This window comes from Vipera ursinii (assembly GCF_947247035.1).
Source record: "Vipera ursinii genome assembly, chromosome: 3".
In the NCBI taxonomy this organism is placed as follows: domain Eukaryota; kingdom Metazoa; phylum Chordata; class Lepidosauria; order Squamata; family Viperidae; genus Vipera; species Vipera ursinii.
Genome location: NC_139516.1, coordinates 57235450 through 57263155, shown reverse-complemented (window position 1 = coordinate 57263155; position 27706 = coordinate 57235450). Strand labels below are relative to the sequence as shown.

General features: G+C 39.4%; 1 protein-coding gene across 3 annotated transcripts in view; it reads right to left on the bottom strand.

The window, feature by feature from the left end:
• Nucleotides 1-25823, bottom strand: part of MAST2 (microtubule associated serine/threonine kinase 2) — a 149818-nt gene extending 123995 nt beyond the window's left edge. For all 3 annotated transcript variants that reach the window (XM_083358445.1, XM_083358447.1, XM_083358446.1), the window contains exons 1-3: nt 25411-25823; nt 11466-11613; nt 10873-11015 (exon numbers count right to left, since the gene is read on the bottom strand). In XM_083358445.1, the coding sequence (XP_083214571.1) occupies nt 10873-11015; nt 11466-11613; nt 25411-25599 (480 nt within the window). In that variant the 5' untranslated portion in view covers nt 25600-25823. The remainder of the gene's footprint in view (nt 1-10872; nt 11016-11465; nt 11614-25410) is intronic.
• Between the last annotated feature and the right edge of the window lie 1883 nt (nt 25824-27706).

Sequence of the window (27706 nt, the reverse complement as noted above, 5' to 3'; positions counted from 1 at the left end):
TAATTACCCTGTAAACCGCCCTGAGTCCTTCGGGAAAGGGCGGTATAGAAATGTAATAAAATAAAAATAAATAAAATAAATAAAATAAATCCTGAGTGCCGCATAACAGAGTGAGCACCTGTTACTCGTCCCAGCTTCTGCCAACCTAGCAGTTCGAAAGCACGTAAAAATGCAAGTAGAAAAATAGGGACCACTACAGTGGGAAGGTAACAGCTTTCCGTGTGCCTTTGGCGTCTAGTCATGCTGGCCACATGACCACAGAGACGTTTTCGGACAAGCGCTGGCCCTTCGGCTTTGAAACGGAGATGAGCACCGGCCCCTAGAGTTGGAAACGACTAGCACGCATGTGGGGGGGGAACCTTTACCTTTACCTTTAGCCAAAGGAATCTCTAACATACATGCCCTCTCTGCTAGTACTGGTGGGGCAGTAAATCAAGGAGAGGCAGTCCCTCAAATAATCTAGTCCTATACCCATCTATTTTGCAAATAAAACTTCTTGAATCTTGCTGTGCTACAGTATTTGACAGAGTATAGGCAAGACAACATTTGATTTTATGGCTATGATGGATGTTTTTAGCTTAGCAATCCAAAACGGAGAAATGTGTTTGAGGACTGAAGTTACATTACAATCTTTATCCTTTTAGGTTTTCAGCATCTGCATGCTAAGATATAAAATTTGGACTTTAGAAAGAGTAAATGCTTATTTGAGAGAAATAATAGTAATTATATATATTAATGAAGAGACAGGCTTTTAAAAAGATAAGCTTAGGTTCAACAATCTGTGACAACTACTGTACTGTATAAGCCAAACCACTGAAGCTTTTAAGCAGCTTACCTTAAAAGCCTCTAAGTCGGGCATTTTCCGTTCTTATGACAGGTTCCAGAGTAAACGGAATCCATTAATTTAGGAAAAGGAAAATATTCAACTTTTTCAACTGCAAGTCATGTTAATTTTGTTCATCCTTATATCAATGCAATCCTAGATGGCACTAGAAGGTCAAAGAAAAGCAGTTCTTGGCAGAACATGAAACGAAGCATGATTAACAAAATTACTTATATCTCAATGCACAACGTAATAGTGATATTCTCATCAGTGAATATAAGTAATTTGACCCAGTGGTTTTTCTGTCTGATTCTCTGAAAACCTATCTCCATTCAAAACTGTCAAATGGAATTCTTTATTGAGGTCATAAAGCAGCTCTTATGGAACTGATGACGACATTTCTTATTACTACTATGTGACACTTTTTCAAGAGAAACTGCAGTGTGGAAGACAGCAAAGAGATTCAGCAGTGAACAACAGCTGTAGGGTAGCAGTTCCTTTAATTCTTACCAATATCAGTAATATTTATTTTAATTAAACCACAGAGAATGCTTGGTGTAGTGATTAAGGAACCAGAAAAGAAACTGGGAGACTTTGAGTTCTAGTGCCCCTTATAGGCACAAAGGCAGCTGGGTGACTTTGGGCCAGTCACTCCCTCTCAGACCTAGGAAAGAGGCAATGGCACCCCACTTCTGAAAAACCTTGCATGAAAACTGTAGGGAATAGTCCAAGAAGTTGCCAGGGGTCAATAATGACTCAAACACACACACATAAAAAGAGGGGAGGATGTTGCCTTGTAGGGGATGGATGAATGGGTGGGTACATCTCTATATAAAATCCATGCACATTTATTTTGATAAGAAAATACATTTATTTCAAGAAAAAATTGAATCCAAAACTTATCTTGCTATTGGAATACTTAAGACAAGAACATTGTACATAGTACGCACACTGGTCACAGAAAATTATTTAACAGTATTATTCCTTTGATCCATAATATATGAACTTGTATCAATAAGTTTCTCTTAAATCTGCAGGTTTAATTGTTTTTCTTTTGCAATAGTAAATAGAAATAACAAAAGCAAACAACAAAAAAATCAGAATTATGCAAGACAGAATATTTAGAAAAATTATGAATGGGTGGGAATGAAAGAAGAAAGATCCAAAAGAGAGGGAATGAAGAAGAATGGAGACTGGCAAGTATCTTACTGGCATTTTTAATAATAATTTTATTAAATTTTACAAATGCAACAATAAAGTCTAATACAAACTTACAAAAATTTAAAAAGAAAAAATGCAAATAAAGAGAAAAAAGTGAAGAGTATATAAAAAATTACTTCCCTCTCCCTTCAGTCAAATATAATTTCAATAACTTATATCTTCTCTAGTAGTTCCATTTTAAAAATCTCTCTTCTTCATATATCACATCCCTTATCAATAAGCAAATTATAAAGCCTTGTCATTCAGTCCTAATCAGCAAGTCTATTAAAAGCTACCAGCAATAGTAAAATATATAATCTAGTCAAACAATTCCATTTTGTATTCCAACATCACCTTCTCTAAGAAATAAAGCAAAATACTCATCAGTCAGTCCTGGTTTTTTAAAAAATGCATTAATGGCTACTAGACAGCACAATATTTTAATCCTAGTGAAATAAAAAAAAATTATATTCCTTCTGTTTACTTTTAAAAAGCTTGATCTTTAATCCTGTTGAAAAATGTTCCACAAGTTTATTTCTTATTATTTCCTCTTTTCTCTGCCTTCTTTCAGAAAAAGCTTCAGTAGTTTAAGGTGTCCCGTCTGTAAATCCAAGATAAGGCTTTCCAAATCACTCTTCTGATTATTTGTATGACCCCCTTTACTCTAAGATGGCGGCGCCTGGAATGGCTGTGGCTGCATTGGCTCTTGAAGGTGAATAGTTTTGGGAGGGATAGTAAGGGCTATAGGCCACATGATCAGGAAGATTTTAATGTGTTTGAGCAACATGGTGGAACTAAGGTAACATACGACATACGATCGACAATCTTTGCTGGCCTGGCGAGTTTCTAGTGGTTTTGGAACTGTTGGTGAGACCGTTAAAAGTCGTTGGCGCTGTTTGAATTTGTTCTGCCAGCAGCAAGATCTGACTGCTGGCCTAGTGATGGATTGTATTGCAAATCAGGGCTGTTTCCAGAGGAGGCAGAGGAGGAGAGGACCTGGAGCTTATGGAGCGAAGGAACTGGATGAGGCTGTCGGCAGGCCCAGAGGAAGAGAGAGAGGCTTTTGGAGGAGTTGGTGGCGGCGGCAGCAGCGTGCTCCAGGGGCGAAAAGAAGCAAGGCCTCTTTAAGGAAAAGGTGGAAGAGTCAGGATCAGAAAAAGGAAAGAAGGCGAGGTTGTCGGAATACAAGCGAATTTGAGGGCTAATCCACATGGAGCCCCATTTCCATCTGTCCTGTTTGCCATCGTTCACTCCCTAGAGACTAAAATGGACAATGTGAAATTTGAGCGGGCCACGAACAAGAAGTATATATCGGAGGTGGTGACCCTTTGAGAGCTGTATGCAACGAAATTTCATTTTGATGTATGCCGATTGTGACAAAGTGACAATAAAGTTATCATCATCACTTACTAAGACATCAACTGGTTTCATATGTAAATCTATTGTGGCATCTTTTTCCACATTGCTCTTGCAGTTTGGCATTTTTAAATCCATTTTCAGATCCACAGCATCTTTTTTCATTATCATTGTTGTAGTCTGACATTTAAAAAAAAAAACCTTTTCAAAACCACATTCGAATCAGTCTCAAGCTCTATTTTATTCAGTAAAATTTGTTCTTCTTCTGTATCGTCTGTGAAATCCATTTTATAGTGTCAGATAACCTTGAAAATAATTTCTAAGTACACTGTTCCCAAACAGCCTTAATTTCTTTTATGAACAAATAATATTGCTCCACTGTATTAATAAGACTCTTCTCCTTCAACTGTAATCTCTTTAGTCCCCTGTAATCAACTTTCAAAGTCCCCTCTTATCATGTTTATTTTCCAACCAACAAAACTGTCCCATGGGAGGATTTCTTATAGCTAGTTTCACAATCTTCATATATTCTTTTAGAAAATTTTAAACAGTCTACTGGAAATACCCTTTCATGTTCACCCCTTAACTTTCCAAAATAAACATTTTTATTCCCCTTATACTTTTTTCCTAAAAAATAAAGTTTTTCTTTTTAATCCTTAATTATAAATGAAGTTTCTTTCTTCCAATGTGGAAGGAAACTTTCCCAGCATGATGAAATTGGCCTTTCAGAAGGTTCTTAACATCTAGAACAAGGCTTTTCAACCTTTTCACCCATTGCACCACTTTTAGGATATGGCAACATCCAAGTACCACCAGTCACCTAGCAAGGTGTCAAAAACTTTCTGACCCCCCCCCAAAAAGGAAAAAAGTGATGAAGTACAGGTAGTCCTCGACTTACAACAGTTCGCCTAGTGACGTTTGAAGTTACAATGGCACTGAAAAAAGTGCCCCACAAGCCACAGCCAAGCAAGACACCTGTCTGCCCGCCCGGCGGCACTCTTCCTCCTGTCCAAAGTTTTCATTGTTTTGAGCATTTCTATTGAGGATTGGCAGCGGGGGTGGGGTGGGGTGGTGTTTGGTTTTTATTCCCTCCCCCATCTGCTGGGTGGTTGCAGCAGGTTTTGGTCACTTTACATGACCCTGGGACACTGTGACAGTCATAAATATGAATCAGTTGCCAAGCATCTGAATGTAAATCACAAGACCCTGGAGATGATGCAACATTCCAGCTGATCGGCGCTTCTTCTGGGTTCAGAAGTGCCAGGATCAGTGTCAAGCTCCAGCTGGAGCCTGGCGCTGATCCTGGTGCTTCCACTGAGCGCTGACAGCCCCAAAGAAGTGCTGATCCTGGCGCTTCCACTCAGCCCTGCAGCTCCAGCCATCCCTCGCTCAGGCTTGTGTGGTGCTGCCACCAGTCCAGCTCATTCCCCTCCCCCGCTACCAATTTTCTAGGATGGTTGTGTACCACCTGCCAGGTGCCAATGTACCGCACATGGTACCCGTACCACTGGTTGAAAAGCAGTGATCTAGAAAATTAATAACAAGCAACTTCCTAAAGTAGTTTAAAAGGAGGCTGGCAAACACAGCATCCAAAGGCACCAAACCCTGGCTTAGGCAGAATGATTTTCCCCTGGCTCCCAGAGCTCTCAAATCTTGCTGGAAATCATTATTTTATTCTCTCTTCTCTATGGAGCAAGCCTATAGGTGATCCTAGTCTTGTCCTTGATCTAGAGAAAAGTTCCAAGGAGCCATTCCTTTCACTGGCCTGTCTTTCTACCACAGCCATCGCTCTGCTCTCAGGCAACCATCTGGAAAGTCTGACATTACTTCCCAAGAAGTCCAGTATCTTTCTGTTTTGAATACAAAATGACTTAAAACATAAATCTACATATATGTAGATATAGCAAAGGAAAGAATTTAAATATGAACCTGACTGATATAATTATTCATAGGGAAGATTAGTGAAAGATGGTATGGCAGTGAGAGGTGGAATAAGCTATTTTGAGGGTAGTTCAAAAGTGGGAATGAATGAGCATGGAAGAAAAGGGAAGAAGTGAAAGAATCCACAGTGAAAGAAGAGCTATTGCAAGAGAAAATACAAAACCTGTCTGAAAAAATTAGAAGATATATTAATCTCACAAGAGAATGAATTGGGCATAAGAGGATACTTGAGCAGACTGAAAATAATTGTATTACACAGAAATAGGTGGAGCTACAGCAATGGGAAGTAGGGAAAAGGATGCTTGTTCGAAAGAGACTGTGGATGACGAATACATTAAAAATCATTTCTACAAAAAAAATGAGGAAACATTATATAATACATACAGAGAAAATATTTGCAAATAACAATAAAAAAGAAAATGAACATTAAGCTTAAAAGGAGGGAAAATGGAGAGTCAAAATGTAATTTAGTGATACATCAAAGAGTGAATTAGAAATGAATACCATCAATGACAATTTCCAAGAAAAATATTGATGAAAAATTAGTCATAAATGAGGATGCTGACATCCTCAGTACAGGGTTTTTTTTTCCTTTGTAGTTCCTTGATTAAAGTATTTTTCTCTGCATGGTTGCCTGTTGTTAATCCCTACTAATCTGGATCTTGCCTGGTGGAGATGATGCGTCCTGGTCTTTTTCTTTCAAAACCAACCATACCACCATCAACTGCAAGCTACTGAATGTAAACAGGAAGCAAATTCCACACTCCCCCAATGAAATGTCTGCAAGTGAACAACCAAGTTCAGAGAGCACCAAGGACTCCACAGTTCAACCCTGAGCTACATATATTCTCTTCTACCGGAGTAGGAAGAATGTCGTTTTTGTTCTATTAGACAAAAAGAAAAAAAAGAAGAGTGAAAATAGAAACTACAGGGGAATGAGTTTGTTTACCATGGGGAGGAATGTTTTTGATTGCGTTCTGATTGAGACGGGACAAAAGATGTTACCTCATGTTAAGCAGAAAGTCTACAGAACAGATTTTTGGTCCTTGGCAGATCACAGAGAAATATATGAACGTAAAAAAGTAATTTTATTGTATGTTAGTTAATAAAAAAGTAATAAAATAAATGGGCCTGAGTTATGTTTTGCATGAATGTTTTTGCATGAATGCTTTAGTATAAAATAGTATAAAATATAAAGTATATATTTTAAAATATAAAGTATATATAGTATAAAACATAAAAGTAAAGCATATGTGAGAATACATAGAATCCTTAGTAGATAGGTCAGCACTGACCAAGAAATAATTTTGTGCAATGTTTCTTTGGCTAATTAATGCACTTATAGATAAACGTATATGCTTGTGATGATATTAGGCATGCGTGCGTAAAGGATATTATTGCATGTATACGTAAGCAGGAGATCGGAATTGGAATACTTTATAGCAAATGTTAGCTAACTGATATAGCATAAGGAAACAGGATGGAAACAAATATATTGAGGAACATAATAGTTCTGGCTAACAAGAAAAACAGATGTAATCATTGCTAGGTTAGTCATAAATGAAGGAAAGTTGTTACTCTGATAGAACGACAAGCATCTTTAATAAAAGGAAACTGTTAAAATATGCAAAGCCAGATAGAAAGATAGTGGCTAATATGTGGTCTTACAAGAAATGTTTGTCAAAAGAATAAAAATCACTAATTACAAAAACATGTTTCTGCCCCTTGTGGTACATGAGAGAATTAGGCATGTTAAGAAAAATATTTTCAGAAAAACCATCATAAATCATGGTCATGTAATTATAAGGCACTGCAACCAGCCATAAATGCAGGCCAGTTAGCAAGCGACATGGAGGGGGTGATACTGGAACTTCAAAATTGGATGACAACTAGCTTCGGGTGGGGGTCTAATTTCAAACAGTCACTAAATAATGAATCATTAAGTTGAAGAATACCATTATCTTAATATTCTGACATATTTTGAAGGCAAATACAGTGCTGTACCTCATAATACATAATAACACTGAACTGGACCAACTGGCATGAGTATCAAAATGAAAACCATCCAGTTGCCTGAAACAGCTGACATAATTACCTAAATGTGTAACAATAATTAAACCCCTGAATCAACATATGCCTAACTCTGCAAACAATGCAGAATTCTTCCACTCTGGTAGTAATTGATGGCTTCAGATCAGCCAGCTCTGCCAGAGGTAAGCATATAAAGCAGGGGTCTTCAAACTGGGCTCTTTTATGACTTGTGGACTTCAACTCCCAGAATTCCTCAGCCAGTGTGCCTGGCTGAGGAATTCTGGGATTTGAAGTCCACAAGTCATAAAAGGGCCAAGTTTGAAGACCCCTGATATAAAGCAATAATCAGACTTACCTGGCCCATTCATTCACTAAAAGGCAATGGCAACATACTTCTTAGTAAGCTAGAAAAATGTGGGATAGACAACATCACCACCAGATGGGTTTGTAACTGGCTGACAAACCGTACTCAACGAGTAGTACTACATCTACATGGAGAGAAATAAGCAGTGGGGTACCACAAGTTTCTGTCTTAGGCCCAGTACTCTTCAATATTTTTATAAATGACTTAGATGAGGGAATAGAAGGGGATCTCATCAAATTTACAGATGATACTAAGCTGGCAGGAATAGCCAATACCTCAGAAGACAAGCTCCGAATCCAAAAAGATCTTGACAGACTTGAACAATAGGTCCTATTCAACAAAATGATATTTAATGTGGAGAAAAGCAAAGTTTTATACCTGGCAGGAAAAACCAAATGTTCTAAGTACAGGTTAGGTGAAACCTGGCTCAAAAATAGAACTGTGAGAGGGACCTTGGAGTCGTAGTAGACAATCACCTAAACATGAGTCAGCAGTGTGTGGCAGTAGCCAAAAAAGCTAATGCAATCCTTGGTTGCATAAAGAGAGGCATAGACTCAAAACCACATGAAGTGTTAGTACCGCTTTATAAAGCCTTAGTAAGGCCACATCTGGAATACTCCATCTAGTTTTGGTCACATTACAAAAAAGATGTTGAGACTTCGGAAAAAGTGCAAAGAAGAGCAACTAAGATGATTAAAGGCCTAAAACATATGAAGAACAGTTGCAGGATTTGGGAATGGCCAGTCTAAAGAAAAGAAGTTCCAGTGGGGACATGATAGCAGTATTCCACTATTTGAAAAGCTACCACAAGGAGGAAGGGGGGATCAATTTATTTTCCAAAGCACCAGAAGGCAAGACAAGAAACAATGAATGGAAACTAATCAAGGAGAGAAGCAACCTGGAATTAAGGAGAAACTTCCTAACAGTGAGGACAATTAACCAGTGGAACAACTTGGCCTTCAGATGTTGTAGGTGCTTCATCACTCGAGGTTTTTAAGAAGAGACTGGACATCCACTTGTCTGAAATGGTATAGGGTCTCCTGCTTGAGCAGTGGGCTGGACTAGAAGACCCCCAAAGTCTCTTCCAGCTCTATTCTGATTGATTGATTGCTAACAACTACAGTGATTCACTTAACTGTGGCAAGAAAGGTCATATAGTGGGGCAAAACTCACTTAACAAATGTCTCACTTAGCAACAGAAATGTTGGGATCAATTGCTGTCATAAGTCAAGGACTGCCTGTATTGACTAATGTGATTTTCCTCCAACATCAGCTATAACAAGAAGCCCTTACTTAATAAGATCACCCTATTTTTAAAATTCTGTTACAGTAAGAATTCTTCTGGTTTTTTGAACGGTATATGTTGTCCAGTAGATGGCACCACTAGCATGAAGTTCATACCATGTGTAAAAAGAATTGCCATCTCCATACTTCAAAGATGTACCTTAAAATTTTGCAATGCATACATGCACAAAACTAATAGATACGCGTCACGTTTGCCATTTTGAAAACAAAATGAGCGTGACACTTTACAATTTTCCACTGCATTCGCTTAGATGTGCCATTTGTTTTAGGAGAGTTTAAATCCAGTATGTGAGTAGCAGAATACAGGCTTCTTCTAGTACAAATTTGACAAGTTTAAGATGTCACAAAAACAATGAAATGCAGTGTTTAGGTTTTAAATTTGGATTGGTGGTCCAGGGCTTCACTTCAATTTGAAAACTTAAATTAGTCACTCTCTCTTAGCTTAACATATCATAAGGAAACTCCCATTAAGTCCCAGGAAAAAATGAGGATTGCTCTTTACGCAGCTGCAATTATTCATAAACATTTAAATATGATTTTGGATTTTTAAAATCAGTTGGATTCTACGATTAACAGACCAACTTAAAGCAAATTCATGTTCTGTTTTCAATTCTGCAATTCAATATCTTGCTTTAGTCAAATGAATTGCATCATCTTAAAGAATTCAACTAAAAATCATGAAAAACGTCAGCATTCACTGAGATGTGCATTATTAAATTGGATGGACACTTTCAGTACACTAATAAGGAAATTCTTCAGTAAACTGAAGAATTCTTATTTTTCTGAACCAGAGAGAATACATTATACTACCCCACAGAATACATTAAAATTGGGACAATCACACAATAATTTTAATACCCCAACTCTCCCAATTCTGGTTATTGTGACGGTGACGGTTATTAAGTTGACGAAGAGAAAGAAAAACTACCTATACTCCTTCAGAAACCAGCTCTTTCACTTCATCTGCTTAACAACCTGCACAGTCACTAACAACTTGCATGACATTTAACAACTTGCAGGGCACTTGACAACCTGCAGGAAAGCAGGCAGCTTCCCTACACATGGAAGGGAACTCCAAAACCAAGCTCGGATCTTCAGATCTGCAGCCCGTGAAGGATTTCACCATTGCAGCGACATGGAAGGGAGGGGAAATCCTTTGGCAGATGACAGCAGCTTGCAATCTTCCATGCTGGCTTACCTACTGGCTTTCTGAGAAAGCCAGCACAGAAAATTACAAATAGCAATCGATGAGCATGGGGTGCTGGCGAACAAGTTGCCAAACACCAGATCATGATCACATGACCCAGAGGCATTGCCACGTTCTACAACAAGCAGAAGCACTTTACTGATCATAAAGCAACCCTTTCCAAGCTGTCATAATTTCAAATGGTTAAACAACCGCTCGTACGTTGAGAGCTACTTATATGAATGATAAACTCAGTTCTCCAAAGCCTTAGGTAAATAAGCATACGTGTACACATATCAGGAAGGGGTGTAATTCACATATAAAGGCCAAAGTACAGACCCTGATCTTTTTACCTTATAAGAAAGATCAACTACTAGAACTCTCAGTTGCCAAACAGTTTCATCCAAGTTAGAAGTATTTTTTTAAAAATACTTAAGGAAAAAGTAGGCAGGGTGCTTGCTCATCATGACTAATAACATACAGTTATTCCTGCCAAATTATTCTTGTGCCCTTTTTTTACAAATATATACTAAGAATATGAAGAATAACGTCAAAATCAAAACAGCGTAAGTCATCAGAATAATTAGAAAAATCAATAGAAAAGCTATGGCCTTTTTTTCCACAACCTACTTTAATAAAATTGTAAAAAAATGCATTGAAACATACCAAACCAGCTGTAAGTGATGGAGCAGATTGTCCTAATGATTGATTTCTCATGCGGACCAGATTTGATGATTCTCCAGATGGCTGTCCTAATGTGTGTGCCACTCCACTATGCATACTTGTGGATAATGGAAGCAGCTGCTTTCCTTTAAGGAAAAAAAATAATTTTAGTTCTTAATTTGTTAATTTGTAACACAGTTCAATTATAGAATATAATGAATGAGTTTAAAGGAACAGTTTTAACATGAATGTTTTAAATCACATTGGTCCTAGACTCCTAGATAAGAATTTTTACAAAAAAGAGCTCTTGATCACATATTTTTTAAAAGATGCAGCCAAGGCATCAACAAATCTTTATTTGAGATATGAAACTAGATTGAGTATATCTGCAAATGATTTAATCATGCAATATTGCATGACTATTACATTTGTAAGCTGATATATGCTGAATAAAACTAATTTAATTTTATCATTGTTCTTACAGATTTTAGGCATATAATTTTTAAGTCATAGTTCTTAATTTCATAGTTTCTACATCTTTACTTTACACTGGTCAAAGTTTAAAATCAAGCTATTATATAATTGCACTAAATTACCTGACAAAGAGCTGGCTAAACTACCTCTTCGCAGCTTGCAGTCATCCTGACTCAGTTGTCGCTGGAGTTTACTTTTTCCAGTAGATGAAAATATGTCAGGATTGCTGAATTTTCGGCAGCGCAAAGAAATGGATTCTGTTACAACATCCTAGAAAAAAATGTTCAAAGAGAAATAGAATAAGCTTACTCTCCAAAAGTTCATGAGGACTTGCACTCTCTGGACTCCCTCATAGAAATACACAAGAAATGTATTAACAAAAAACTATTTTAGTAATTTTAAGTGCAGCTATTGTATCAAGCAATGCTAATGAAAAATGTTGCCATTCTTAAGTTCTGTTTTACTGTCATGCAAAAGAGAATTATACCGCACATAAGCATCCATGAAAAGTATTGGAAATTTCAAATGGTGTGAAATATGCCAATTAGGCCATTAACTAGTGCACAATATTGGGATCTCATTACACTCAAGGTGAATAATCTTACACTGGTTCTCAATTTTTTTTTCTAGGCACTTCACATATGTTGCTTTTTACCCTTAAATTGCTTGGCATTTTAATTGTTTTTATTAGATTTTAGCTGATTATAAGTTAGACTTGTGTTATCCCACACTGCAGGAAGTCCAGATGGATATTATGGTCAAAGTATCAAAGGCCACTGGAAAGTCCCAAACAGTAATGTGCTTCATCCCAGGTTCCTATGTTAGGTCCTGTAACAGCACAGTTTCTGTGCCTTACCCTGATTTGAATCCTGAGTGAAGAGGGTTAGGAAAATCCCCTTTCTGGATTCAATTCTGGTGGGAATTGGCAACTGATGTTCTATGGACCATGGGAGACATTACAGTTGAAAGGCAGCTGGATATAGGATTCAGACTGCTGAAAATTCTCTTCAGATGTAGATGAGATTTTGAGATTACCCATAGGTACTCCAGACAGTTGCTTCAGCTGAGCCAATGGCAGAAATATACAGTTGTTTACGATCAACTGGGAGTCACAGCATTCCATCATGCTCTGAACCATTAATGTAGCCTTTTTGGGGAACTCAAACTTCAGTCAAATCTCATTTATTTACTCACTTATTTTTTTTCTTACTATTTACTAAGATTGAAAAATCTTCAAATCCGCAAGTTTGACTTTCACTGGATGAGGTCCCTTCAATCCATTTAAAAAGAAAGAAACTTATATGAATATAGTTTTGTAAGAGTTTTATTTTATCTAATATATAGCATAAGGGTAATTATTCAAAGTCAATGGGGAAGCCACCACAAGGTCACAAATGGTGATCACAACCATGGGACACTGTGACTGCACAGTGGGACTCACCTAATGACAGCAACTGGGACTGCTGCAGCTTCCACCACAAATTGGTATGGTCATGTGATGTTGCACTTTACAACTATGTTGCTTAGCAACAGATTTACCAGTCCCAATTATCATCTTTAAGCGAGAACTACATGTAAAGCCAGATCTAGGGACTATCTCTTCAACTAAAGATAAACCACTGTCTCTTTCAGGTGGCTATCATCACCTCCCTCTCCCAATATTATATTGATACTCTGTCCAGTACACTATGCAAATCTTCAGAATTCACAAGATTAAAATAATTTCATATAATACTGAAAAAAAATTATTTCTAATAACTGTTCAGATTCCACTTATGCAGTCCTGACAGCAGCAAATCTAAAGCAAATATTGCCAAGACAACTCATGTGGACAGCTCTTGTTCTAACTCATTCGCTAATGGAGAGAGAGCACTTCGCTCTAAACAGAGCCACTGATACAGTAAGGGTGGAGGAGTATGAACACCACTGCATAGGTTTGAACATGAGCTGGTTCACATGTTCTGTCTAGTTCTTATCCATTCTTCCCTTACCAATGCTCTAAATGCCTCTTCTACCGTGTTATCTCCCATAGATCTTCACTAAACCATGGAAGCCCATGAATCTGAAGAAAGGAAAAGGAGTGATTTTCTCAGTACTTTGGCAACTTGTGAATTGCAGAAACTCACCAGGCACTCAATAAATTGAGAATATTCCCAAGTGGTGGGATTCGTAACATGAGGCAGAGCACTTAATGAACCGACTCAATACTCAAATGTTTTGAAACATGACTAAATTCAAGCAAACCAGGAAGTGATTCAACCATAGTCAAAGACCTCATACAACATAGTCCTTCTTCAGATCATGGACCAGCTGTTCTGAGACAAAGACCAGCCAAATGCATAAAATCACCTGCATGAGTCAAAGCTGAAACTCCCTCAGAAAACCCATAGTTGCAATGGAGGTCATGAATTCTCAGGCTCCTTCCCCCTCAAAAACTTGAAAATAAAAGTACTCCAGCATAAAGCCAGGGACACCAGGTTTTTTCAATCCAGATCTGCAATAACTCCAGACTGCCCCCGACCTTTGTTCATTTCGCCGAGACCTAAAAACTTGGCTCTTTGAGCTATCTGGTCTGGACTGAGAGGTTTTAATGTTTTTAAATTGTGATTTTAATTTTGGGGGGTTAGACTTAATTTAATTTTATTTTAATTTTATATTGTACCGTTTTTAAATTTTGCCTTGTAAACCGCCCTGAGTCCTTCGGGAGTAGGGCGGTATATAAACTGAATGAATGAATGAATGAATGAATGAATGAATGAATAAATAAATAAATAAATAAATAAATTGAATTGAAATGAAATGAAATGAAATTAAATAAATAAATCCAGGAACCTATCAAGAGAATCTATCATGCAGCAAGGCAGAAAAACATGAGCAAAATCCTTAATTAGTCCTTGTAACTGCCACATATGCTCACTCAAAGCCTATTACCTTCAAGTTACCTCTCTCCCAATCTGATTTTGGTAAAACAATTCAGATCCAAGTATTTTCCAGAACAAAGCTTTGGACAAATGTAGTTTATTATGGAAAGGACAGGCACTTACCAGAAACCAGAGACTGAAACTTCAGTCAACCCAGCCACCAAGATCTAGAATTAAGGTGACTGGGACACAAAAGGTAACTGATATTAAATTACTAACCATTCTTGCCCTGCAATGGCTTTGCCGCCATCATCATCATCTTTGTTCATAATTCCCAAGGACTCTTGGTCCTTGATATACAATAAACAAAGTTATATAAATAAAAGATATACACAGTAATAAAAGCACAGAATAACACCCTGTAGATAACTAGGTGACAAGCCATAGATAATCCACTTCTCCAGAGAACACTGGAGATTTAACAATGCTTATCTCTGGATCCAAAGTGGGATTCTTCAGGTGGGGTGGCTCTGGAGGCTTTAATTTATTTAACTTTAATAAATATTCCCATCCCTTCTCTTTATCTATACTGAAATAAGTGTAACGCTGGCCAGTTGGGGCTTTTTCTTCTGAGAGAAGATGAATGTAAATGGCCTTTTTGCCATCACCTTTACCAATTCACCTCAATAGAACTGTAATCTTTGCACTTCCTTTTGTTTCTGTACCTAAACAAAACTTACATGTTCTTTTCAGCATTTCTTGAAAGCCCTAACTCATGCCTTTCCTGACATGGTATCATTCAAAGAAGGTAGCATATATTAATTCAAATTAATTGTAAACAAACATAACTAAAGGATGTTTAAAACAGTGTAGTCAGAAAAAAACAGCCAAAAGAATGACAATAAAGGCAACCATTGTCATTGTACAATATAAAAAACTGTCCTGATTTTAGGAAAAATTCAGAAGCCATTACACGGAAAGTATGCTATACAATAGAAAATAGCCTTTATGATACCACCGTTTGCAGACACCTACAAACACTGATAAGTCCCATGGAATTGTTTAAATCCACTCTATTCAGACAAGCTATCTGAAACCACCAGCTGTTTGTCTCTGCCATTTTCTATGGAAATCAATTTTACACAGCAGGTTTAGCTTTCAGTTCAAATGTAATACATAGAGTTGGCAAATAATACCTAATACCAATTTTTTATAACTCCTAGAATTTAACAATCCATTTACAAGGTCAACTCACCAAGCCTGTGTCCTATGTATTTCAAATATCATCTCTGATGAAAAAATAAAAATGCCTATATTCCTCAAGATAATAGCAAATTAATTTAAAATAATTTTAAAACAATTGCTCTATTCATAGGAAGTAAATTGAATGACAAAGGTGTGGAGAAGTCATTTCCTCATCTGAAATACCTTTTGTTTCCATTTGCTACACAGCTTTCATTTTCTGTGCCAATGCATTAACTCCCAATCTTTTTATATGTTATTCCTGGCTCCTATATACCAGAAAAGAACACTCTAAAACCTTAGATATAAGGTATTCTCTAAAAAATCTTGCATGTGTAACTCATATTGTAATCTTTAATATGATAGAAGAATAACAATATTAAAGACATGGGAGTAGTTGCATTGGCCATATTATTTAATTTAAACTAAGCTGAAATGTCCTGATATAATTCTTATATTGTTCTGATAATTCTGCTTCTTGAAGTTCATACACAATACTTCTTCTAGTGTTAATCCTTATGGTATGCATCTGTAACTTCTAGACAATGCGATCTAAATGACATACATACTTTTAATAAGTACATAGATGGCACATTAACAAAGTGACTGAAGCCGTATGTTACGTGGGTGGGGTAAAAATAGGTGAGGCTTTTCAAATGAAACAAATCATATAACACAGAATGTTAAATATATTCATAGATCCACAGATGCACTCTGATATACACATACAGAGACAAAGACATTTACACCAATATACATATACTAACATGCAGCAGAGCACAAGAAGAAACACAATAGGAAGAGGTTATGTAGCAAAGAGGCAAACTGAGCTACACAAGGATAGGGCAACAATGCCAAAGGTATGCGGTATATAGTACTTTAAAAGCTATGTTGCTCACATCACCAGGATATACTCTTTATATTCCCGTTATAGGTAATCCTTAACATATGATCGTTCATTTATGCTGCCACTCTAGCTGACCTTCACATTCTTCCTGCTCCTGCTGATGAGGCATACCTGACCTGCCATTTGTAAGGCAGCTGTGGCCACACAAAGACATTCTTCTCTAGGTTGGGCACAGCAGTTTCCTCACAAAACCTGGGGAAGATAGCCTCATGTAGCCAGCAACTGCCTCACGACTGGCCAAGCTGGACACACCTTGTCAATAGTGGGAATAAGAAGATGGCAAAAAATGAGCTGGAGTGGGGGAGCTCAGGGTGGCAGGGGCCACAGAGTGCAGGGTGGTGAAGGTTACTGGGACTGGAGCAGTCCTATCCTGGTCTACAGAAATCACAAATGCAGGCTTTTATCTTTTATCCTTTAGATGTCTTTTATCTTTACTAAGATTTTACAACAGAACTCTAATGGCAAAAATTTGAACATATGATAAGACAACTAAGGAGTTGCAGAACATGAGGGTGAGGTAAATGGAGAGTCACCAAAAGATCTGTGAGGCACATGGCTTCCCTTAATATAGGGATGGTGTGGGCTCCAATTTATTCCTTTGATGGGGTAATTCCTTTTTGGCCAAATCTTGCTGAGTGCCTTTGTTTAGCCCTCCTCTCCTGGCTGAGAACCCTTGCATTGGAGTGTTAGCTCTACTTCTTTTGTCTTCTGAGGCCAGCGATAGCTGCCTTTTCTGATTGTTATACAACTCTTTCCAGCTGAATCCCCTTAAGCTGATGATTCTCTTCATCCTCCAAGTCTGAGCTGGCCATGACACTATCATCCTCCTTAGAGCCTTCCTCTTTTACAGATTGAGGCCTTGGCTTCTCTGGGTACCATCAATGGAACAGGTAGCTGAGGCAGAGATCATGAACATCATTGACATCTTCCCAGGAATGCTCATTTGATCCATAAAACTTCCAGTCCATCAGATACTGGAGTCCCCAATGGAGCGAGGAGTCCAGAACGTAGGCTACTTCATGTAGGTTCCCTTCAACTACAATGGGTGGTGGTCAGTATGGAGGAGTGATGAGGGTTAAAAAGTACAGCAGGAACCAGCAAGGAATGGTAAAATACAGGATGAACACAGAAATTAGAAGGTAACTTGACTCATAAAGGAACTGTGTTGATAACAGCTTCCATGATCCAATTTCTTTAACGGATAGCAAGGTGCAAAGTTCTCCAGGGCTATCAGTGGGTCTGCCGGGCAATGATGATCAGCAAGGTATTTATAATCATCCTTGGTCTTCTGTAAGTGATCTTGAAGAACTCAATGAATTGTTTGTTGTTCCTACAAGAGCTGATCTGAGGTTGGAACAGAAGAAGCTGATGAGGTCAGTGGAAAAAATTGGGGGTGGAAGTCATAGTTAGCCATGAATAGCATCATTTGGCTGGAGGTATGCTGTGATTATAAACAAACTCAGCTTGTCCTAGGAGGTCCACACAGCTGCTTGTTAGGAGTTAATAAAACATCCAAGATATTGTTCCAGAATCCCATTTTCTGGTTCCATCTAATAACTGACTCCAGGAGATGAATGGACGATAAGTGGATCTGGATTCCCTAGACTTTGGGAAAGCTCTTGCCAAAACCTAGCAGTGAATTGTGGGTCACAATATGAAACCAAGCCAAGCTAAACCATGTAAATGGTAGATTTAAAACTAGCTGAGCAGAGTTTTTGGCTGTGGGCAGAACCAGGAGGCTATGAAGTGAGCCATCTTAATTAAAGCTTCCATCACTACCAAGATTATCGTGTTCCCTTTTTTACTTTGGTAGATCTGTTATAAAATCCAATGATTCAGTGGCCCATGGACACGTTGAGGGACCCCCACACTCCTTACCTGGGACCTATATATTAGACTCTTTTATTCCAGAAAAAAAACATACAGGTAGGTCTGCAATAATGCTTTTTTCTAGAGCCACTGAACTTCTGCTTATGATTAAATACATCATATATAATCTGTAAAAAAGCTTTATTTCGAAAATACTTTAAACCACCCACTAACTAAATTTTTCTAGATTTCCTAAGAACTCAAGAAAAATGTATCTGTTTCCTCAAACTTTTAAATTTTAGAATTCCCATTGCTTCCTAGATATGATCTTAGGGATCATTTGAACATTTAAATAATGTATTTTAAAGACACACACACATAAATACATATTCAGTGTGTATGATGTCAACCCTTCAAGGTAGACAAAGGGATTCCAGGAATGTTCTTTATTGCTGCAGGGAAGAATAACCCAAAACTTTCTCAGAACATCTCTCTAATTCAGCTTATTCCAAACAAAATTAAGACAGGATATTTTCTGTTGCTTTTCACATTTTCATTTTTCTGAAGGACAATCTTTACTCAAACTCCTCCCTTAACAGTTTGATCATTCCTTACCCATTCCCAAGGCCAGCTCTACAGTCTTTCATTTTGCCTTCCCACATCTGCAAGTGGGCGTCAACTTATCAACAACAACTCCTTCTTCTCTTGAAGATAGGCTCAGCAGCTTGTAAAGCAGGGCTTTTCAACCAGTGGTACGGGTACCACCTGTGGTACATTGGCACCTGGCAGATGGTACACGACCATCCTAGAAAAGTGGTAGAGGGGAGGGGAATGAGCTGAACCAGTGGCAACACCACACAAACCTGAGCGAGAGACAGCTGGAGCTGTAGGGTTGTCAGGGCTCAGTGGAAGCACCAGGATCAGCACCAGGATCAGCACCACTTTCCAGCTGACTGGTGCTTCTTCGGGGCTGTCAGGGCTCAGCGGAAGCACCAGGATCAGTGCCAGGCTCCAGCTGGAGCTCGGCGCTGATCCTGGCGCTTCTGCTGAGCCCAAAAGAAGCGCCAATCAGCTGGAATGTTGCAGCATCTCCAGGGTCTTGTGATTTACAGATGCTGGGCAACTGATTCATATTTATGACGGTCAGTGTCCCAGGGTCATGTGAAGTGACCAAAACCTGCTGCAACCACCCAGCAGACCGGAGGGGGGGGAAATAAAAAGCAAACACCCTCCCATCCCACCCCCACTGCCAATCCTCAACAGAAATGCTCTAAACAATGAAAACCTTGGACAGGTGGAAGAGCGCCACCAGGCGGGCAGGCAGATGTCTTGCTCGGCTGTGGCTTGGGGGACACCTTTTTCAGTGCCATTGTAACTTCAAATAGTCACCAAGCAAACCGTTGTAAGTCAAGGACTACCTGTACTTCATCATTTTTTTCCTTTTTTTTTTTTTGGTCATCAAGTTTTTGACACCTTGCTAGGCGACTGGTGGTACTCGGATGTTGCCATATCCTAAAAGGGGTACAGTGGGTAAAAAAGTTGAAAAGCCCTGTTGTAAATATCAACACATGACTGACTTAGATGTTAGAAGGAGCGAGATGTCAGATGTTAGAAGGAGCTAGAAAGTGCTTCTTCCAAGGATAGCAACTGAGGTTTCAATTGGCAAGAAGCAAAATGTCTCCTTTATCCTGGAGTTCACTGTTATGCTGGTTCGGAAAGCAGTTCATGTGTTAAAACTGCAGATAGAGGTACAATCTTCTCTCCCTAGCACAATATAGCCCTTCCATTGAATCAAATACAATATTCTAATAGTCCTTTCCTGCGCCTAAAATCTGGACTACATTCCACCTCTGATTCGTCTTCCCCATCTACCTGACTTAGGAGCAGGAGGGGTTGGGGGGGACAACTGCTGCAGAATTCAAGGGACAGGGTAAAACTTCTCAAACAAGCACTGACTAGTATAATATATTAATATTCATGTAATCAGGCAAGTATAAACTATAGGCTATTGGGCTAATGTATAATAAGTATAATGTATAATAATAAGGGGCCAATAACTTTTGAATCCGTGGTCTTGGACAGACAAAAAAAAAGCAGACACCTAGTGAAACCCCCCACCAAATCCATCACCACAATCTTATTGCCCGATTGTCTACGCATGTACGCCACACATTGCATGCAACCTGGGCCAAATCAAACAATTCTTTTAAGAGAAACTGTGCAGCCTGTCTCTCTCTAAGAAAATTAAAGGTTTTTCCAATTATCATCCTACATTGTAATTAATATGGATGCAATATTTTTCTCTTCTCTATTTTCAACCCTCCGAGTTATCTAAATAAAATATTGTCAATAATTTTCTGTTAATGTTATATAAGCATCACTGTACTTTGTTGAAGAACTTATCAAGAGAGAAAGAGAGAGAGATGGGGAGGGAGGGAGGGAGGGAGGGAGGGAGGGAGGGAGGGAGGGAGGGACTCAGAAGTTTATGGAAACCAGCAATGGTGGGCCCAAATAAAGCAGGACTGATGCATTCCATTTTAAAGCAAGTCAAAGAAAAATTCTTACCATCTGAAATCAGTGAAATCTCATTTTAATGGACTGAATGCGGAAAAAGGTTATTTGTTATTCCCAAACATCTGTTTAATATGAAAATAAGCCATTGCAATGATTTATGTCTATTGTGAAATGACATTATCATAGGGAATAGTGGAGACAGATGCTGTGGAGAACAGACAATGGGGTGGGAGACAAGTCTATGGAGGAATGTGAAGTTGTAACAAATTTTGCAAGAAGCAATAAATCAGTCTAAGTGTCCTGTTGATATAAAACATCCTACAGCAAATACTGTCCAAATAATGTGTTAACCTTTTCCATCTATCTATTGAATTGCAGATAATGAGAAGATGTGGAATGAATATGACTATCCAGGAAATTTTTTTAAAAAGACTTTCCAAAACTTGGATGTAAATTGAGATAAAAAATCACGACTGATTAATTTCCTATGCCAAACAGGCAGACTAGAAAAAGTTGTTTGTCTCCCGAGCAGGTGGTAATGTTTCAAATTCCTTCCATCCTGCCAAAGCCAGATCTACATTATGTCCCAAATAGACAACCAAAGTTGCATAAAATATTCATAAACTGCAATACACACAGAGAGATACATATATACATATTTTTGAACAATAGCTCAGTACTAGCACTATATACTAAAATCTTCATTAAAAATCCATGACATTTATGGTTTGGTGTACTAACCACATACTGTCAAACTTAGCTGATGAAAATTCAACAAGTTTACAATGTCAGTTTTCTATATTATGCTGAATTACCTCAAATTGTTTAAAAGATAATCTGAATACTTTATTACACCTTTTTTTTTACTAAAACTCTGACTTATTTAGGAAAGTTATCAAACTTGAGAAATTTTCCTGATGTATTTTCTTCCCCAATTTCATAAATATAACATGTTTTTGAACATTTACATGTATAGATTTTATTTGTGCCATCATATTGAGACAATAGCAGACCAACAAGCTGAAACAAGCTGAACTATTTATAAAAGTACCTTTTCAAATTTTGCAATTTATATCAAGATATGCATAAGGCTATCGCCAATGAAATATTGAGTTAGCTTCTGTTCCATCTTCATCCTCTAACAACAACAAAAAAATCCTTCACATTGGGGAATGGAATTCTATTTAGCAAATGTTTCAAAGGAAGAATGCAATATTCAAAATGATTACCTGATTGGAAATGAAAACTGCTGGTAAGCTTAAACCCAATCCTTTTAATTACCTAAGCTTAATTACTTGTACCACATTTAGTTTTAAATCCCCACTAAATAAAAATTCTTTCCAGCAAGATTTTTTTTAGATGGAACTCTTTCCATAAGGATCATCTCTGCATACAACTCTCATTCACAGGTCATATTTGTGTAATCAGCTTCATCCACAAGCCATTATCTCCTCTCAGAGTTACCACTGGATGAACCTATACACTCCAGTAAATATACACATAAATGTATCATCATCTTCCGAATAAAAGTAAAATTTTACCATTTTCCCCCATTCTCCAAAAAATAAGCAAGCATTTTGCAAGCATTCTGAACACAATCCTTCAAAGATTGTTAAAAGAAAGAATTAATTTCTGCAAAATCCTGTTATTTTTTAGGAAACTAAGCAAATGTTTAATGTAATTAAACAGTTTAATTAAACTGTAATTAAAGGGGAAATATCATGATCTGAATATTAAAAAAAAGTTCACAGATAACTTTTGAAAGTTGATTCAAATTTGTGCAGAGAGAAAATATTTGTTATGATGGAAGAGTCATCACCGGCACTAAGTCCATCTGAGTATTTATGTGTGACAGGTATTATTTTTTATTTATTTTTTTATTTTTATTCCATTTATATCCCACCCTTCTCCGAAGACTCAGGGCGGCTTACAAGCTTAGCAGTAGCCTTCATTCTATGTATATGCCTGCTTATTAGGGCTTTCACACACACCCCAAGCGGCATTATTACAAAGTCAGCTTAATTGCCCCCAACAATCTGGGTCCTCATTTTACCTACCTCGGAAGGATGGAAGGCTGAGTCAACCTTGAGCCTGGTGGGACTCAAACCTGCAGTAATTGCAGGCAGCTGGTGTTACTTAAGGAGGCATTAGCCCACTGCTCCACCAAGGCTCTTACATAGGTTTTTAGATTATCCTCACACAACGCAAGATATGTAATAATAATAATAGCAGTAGCCAAGCTACTTAGTTATAAAATCCATCTGGACCTATCTGGAAATCTGATTCCTTGCTAACCAATTTATATTGGCTATTATCTACAAGCAATCGTCTCAAAATAAGTATAGAACAGACAATGTTTATGACCCCAACATAAAAAAATGGAATAAGTAATCATTTCTTGTAGAGTGTTTTTGTTTCAAATACAAAGGATGTCCATCTGAAAGTATATTCCTCTAAAACTGCATACATTTTTTAACAGATTCATTTCTTCAAACATTGCAGGTTATCATAAGGGTTGTGGCATTAAAATGCAGGACACGAATCTTCTCCTGTAATACAGATAGTCCTAACTTATAACCACAATCAAGTCCAAAATTTTTGTTGCTAAGCAAGACAGTCATTAAGTAGGTTTTGCTCCATTTTACAACTTTTCTTGCCAGAGTTAAGAAATCACTGTAGTTAAATTGGTAACACAGTTAAGTGAATAGGACTTAGCCGTTAACACAGCTTGTCAGAAGATCCCAAATGGGGATCACATGACTGCAGACATTGCAGCCATTATAAATAAGAGCCAGTAGCCAAGCCTCTGAATTTTGTTCATGGGACTATGGGAATGCTGCATCATAAGTGTGAAAAACTGTCATAAGTCACTGGTTTTAGTGCAGTTGTAACTTTGAATGGTCAATAAATGAATGTTTGTAAATCGAGGTCTACCTGTATGTGAAGTAGTGTTCACTGGCTTAAAAATGACTAGTTCTCAGCTAATGCAATCTTCCACAGAAAGATAAGACTATCCCACTTCCATCTTCTTCATATTGAGTCAGAGCCAATGTGTAATAAACTGGGCAGCTCACTGATTAGGAACACCAATTGTCAAATCAATTTTTCATGCATCAGCTGCAGCTAAGTATTTAATGGTACTTGCTGTAGTATCATGCATAGGACCAAGGCTAATACTGTACAAATATAACCTATGTTGTAAAATATACATTCAAAAGATTCTTAATGAATCCTCTACTATAAGAGAGGTTCTTTGGCTCCTTCCACAAGTCCACATCGTTTATTATTGCCCACTTGAGGCCATGTTCAGATAGACTACAGTACTTATCCTGCAAGCATAATTACCATTTAGGTTCAAGTCCTTAATTAACTACTAAACTCACCAGGAAATTTTGGCCCAATCATTATTTCTCAGTCCAAGCTACCTGAGAAGGTTGCTATTGTAGTATACAACCTTGAGCTCCCTCACCCAGTCAAGCATAATGTAATTATAAATAATCCTCTGGAACATCCTCAGGAAGGTTTAGATAATACGTGTAAATTTATCGATTGTATAATTAATCTTTAGCTTTTAGAGAAGATAAATCATCCACATGGTTGCTTTGTAAGTATTTTTACTGGAGCAAATTATACTATTAATAAAGAGTACCAAACAGTAAGAACTACTGATCTATACATAAATGTGTGCCTACCTGTCCCTTAACTGAGATGTCCTTGGATCCGGACCAAATATCTCAACCCACAAGATCGACCACTACAGAGCTATATTTGCAGGTTTACAGAAATCATCTTGCAAGGCATGTGCACCTCTAAGAGATCCAACGTGAACATCCTCCACAGCAATGAGCATAAAGAAAAGAGTGGGTTGTTCTTCTTATTTATTTTAATTCCATTTATATCCCGCCCTTCTCCGAAGACTCAGGGCGGCTTACAAGCTTAGCAGTAGCCTTCATTCTATGTATATGCCTGCTTATTAGTCCTCATTGGGCTTCACCAGAGGCAAGCAGAAGTTTCCATGAATTTTCTGACACCCCTCAGCAGAGAATGCCCTTTTCTCTCTGGCATCCTTGGAACAGCATCTCCACCACAATGGCCCTTCTTCCACCCACCCAGCCAGCCAGCCTCTCCTCTTGCAGTGACGGAGGAGCCTCCGGCTGTCCACACTGGATGACCCCAAGCAGGATTTAATTTAATTTAATTTAATAATTTAATTTGTATACCGCCCTTCTCCCGAAGGACTCAGGGCGGTGAACAGGGCAATACATAATAAAAAACAGAATACAAAAATTAAAAAGCCATTAAACCATTATGCCCATAAAATTAAAACATATTAAAATTAAAACTATTTATAAAAACCCAACCCCATCCCGTCAGACCAGGCCAGCTTGTTCGAAAAAGAAGGTTTTGAGATCGCTCCGGAAGGATCACGGTACCCCTAGAACAGCGTTTCCCAACCTTAGGAACTTGAAGATGCGTGGACTTCAACTCCCAGAATTCCCCAGCCAGCATAGCTGGCTGGGGAATTCTGGGAGTTGAAGTCCACGCATCTTCAAGTTCCTAAGGTTGGGAAACGCTGCCCTAGAAATCTTTCTCCCCCCCCCCACCTCGCCCGCAAAACGAATGTTCAAAAGCCTCCACAATCCAGCCCCACCATCTTGATCCCGCGCCGTACCGACGTCCCCCGAGGAAGCAGACCCGCCAACCCCCCGAAGACCCTCCAAGCCGCCGCAGTACCTTTTCGGGCGGCTCCCTACAGGCGGCGCTGCCCGGACCCGCTTCTTCCGCTTCCTTCGCGCTCCCTGCCGCCGCATAGGCTCTTCTCTTTGAAGCATCTAAGGGGAGCCGGGCGGGCTGCTCCGGGTTCCGGGGGATCGAGAGCCCCGAGGGCCCGGCTTTTTCTCCCCGAGGGCGACCCTTCCTCATGACGGCGGGTGGCAGCGGCAACTTTTCAGCGCGGGGGCTCGCGCGCTAAACAGCCCGCCATGGCCGCGGGGAGGAGAGGAGACGATCTTGGGGAGCGTCTCTCTCCCCGTTTACCTCCCAGGCAGGCATCTCTCTCTCTCTCTCTCTCTCTCTCTCTCTCTCCGCTCTCTGGTCAGCGGCGAGCACGCTGGACACTGCGACAAGACCACCACCACCAACAAACAGCCCCCCCACACTTCGCCGCCTCGGCCACGTATCGCGAGAGGAGGGGCTGCCGACGCGCGAGGAAACTCGAGGGGCGGGGAGAGAGAGAGAAAGAGAGAGGGGGGCCAACTCCAGGGAGGCGGGGCTTATGGAATGAGAAGGCGGGGCCGAGGGAAGAGGGGAGATTGGGGTGGGGGGGAGCGGGGAGCGGGAGCGCGCGGGAGAATTGCGCCGTTAAGTGGGTCCGCAACTGAATTGGCTCGCGAAACGTGACGGGACTGTGGATCTGTGTAAATACAAAGGTGGATCGCGTAATGCAGGGGTCTTCAAACTTGGCCCTTTTATGACTTGTGGACTTCAACTCCCAGAATTCCTCAGCCAGCAAAGCTGGCTGAGGAATTCTGGGAGTTGAAGTCCACAAGTCATAAAAGGGCCAAGTTTGAAGACCCCTGGCGTAATGTAACAGAGATTTACTAAAAAAAAACTAAAGACTAAATCTGAATGGTGAAGCTCTCCTTAACGCAGTCTTATTTAGGACTTTCGTGCCCAAATAGCAGCAGCGGAGAACAGCAGTGTCTCCTATAATAAGGGCACTCCCAGTGCAATTCTCCAGTACTGTCAATACCAAGTACAGAATAATAAAGTTGGGAGGGACCTTGAAGGTCTTCTAGTCCAACCCCCTTGCTTAGGCAGGAAACTCTATGCCAGGGGTCCCCAACCCCCGCCTTCCCCCCCCCACCTGTCCGTGGACCGTTACCGGGCGGTGGCATGCCAGCAACTGATCCGCACAAACAGCAAAGACCCATCTGTGGGATACAGGCAGGGTAGTGTATGCCTTTAAAGCATACATGGAAATGACAGCACAGCAGGGGGCTGGACAGTTCCAGTCTATAACCACTTTGGCGGGAAAGCCGAAATAGAGCGAGTCGTTGACAGCCCCAGGGCATGGTCAGCTCTGGCGGGAAGCCAGGGTTTAAATCCATTGGCCACCTGCACTGGCGGGAAGCCCAGGTTTAAATCTATTGGTCATCATTCACCTGGGTAGGTATAAGAGACGCCAGGTAACCCCTTTGCTCCAGCTTCATTTTCTGACTCAATAAAGAATCAATACCCAGCTCAAGTGTCCGCCTCTCCGTTCAACCATGCGACCTTGCAGGCAGCACACAAAACCACGCACTCTCCGGTCCACGGAAAAACTTTTCTCCACAGAACTGGACAGAACTGGTGCCCAAAAGGTCGGGGACCTCTGCTTTATGCCATTTCGGCTGGAAGGTAAAGCTGGGGAAGGAAAGGTTTTTTGGTGCAACTTGCTATGCTGCCCCGCTGCTGATCCTTATGCAGCTGACCAGTGGTGCTGTCTTTCCTGTCCTAATGTAAGATTAATGGGTTTAGGATAATGATTGGTGAGTTTTCCAGGTCCAGGTTTTTTTTCCTGCTAGACACAACACCTGATGGCAGGAGAAACATTACCACTATGCTTAATGTGTGGTGAAGAAGGGTTGTGGGAGTGGGTGCCAGTGCTTGGAATACCTAGTTGAGTTGCCTAATGGGCTGTCGGTGCAGAACGTCTGTGACCTGTTGAGCTATTTCTGAACTCGTATCTGGAGTTTGGTCTGAAAGGATTTCCAGCTGCAAGGCAGGCAACAATATTGGATAATAATAATAATAATAATAATAATAATAATAGTCATATCCTGTCAAATATTAACAGCTTGGCCTGATTTTTGAATATCAGGGTAACTTCTTGGAGACCATGAAGAAATTAGACTCAGGCATGAACAATCAGATCCACACACGAAGAGTTCAATTAGCTGTTTTGTTGCTCAAGCTTATAGCGGGAATCCTCTCTGACAGGTTGTACCTGGGTAAAACTAGATAAGATTCAATGGCATTGAAGAGGAGT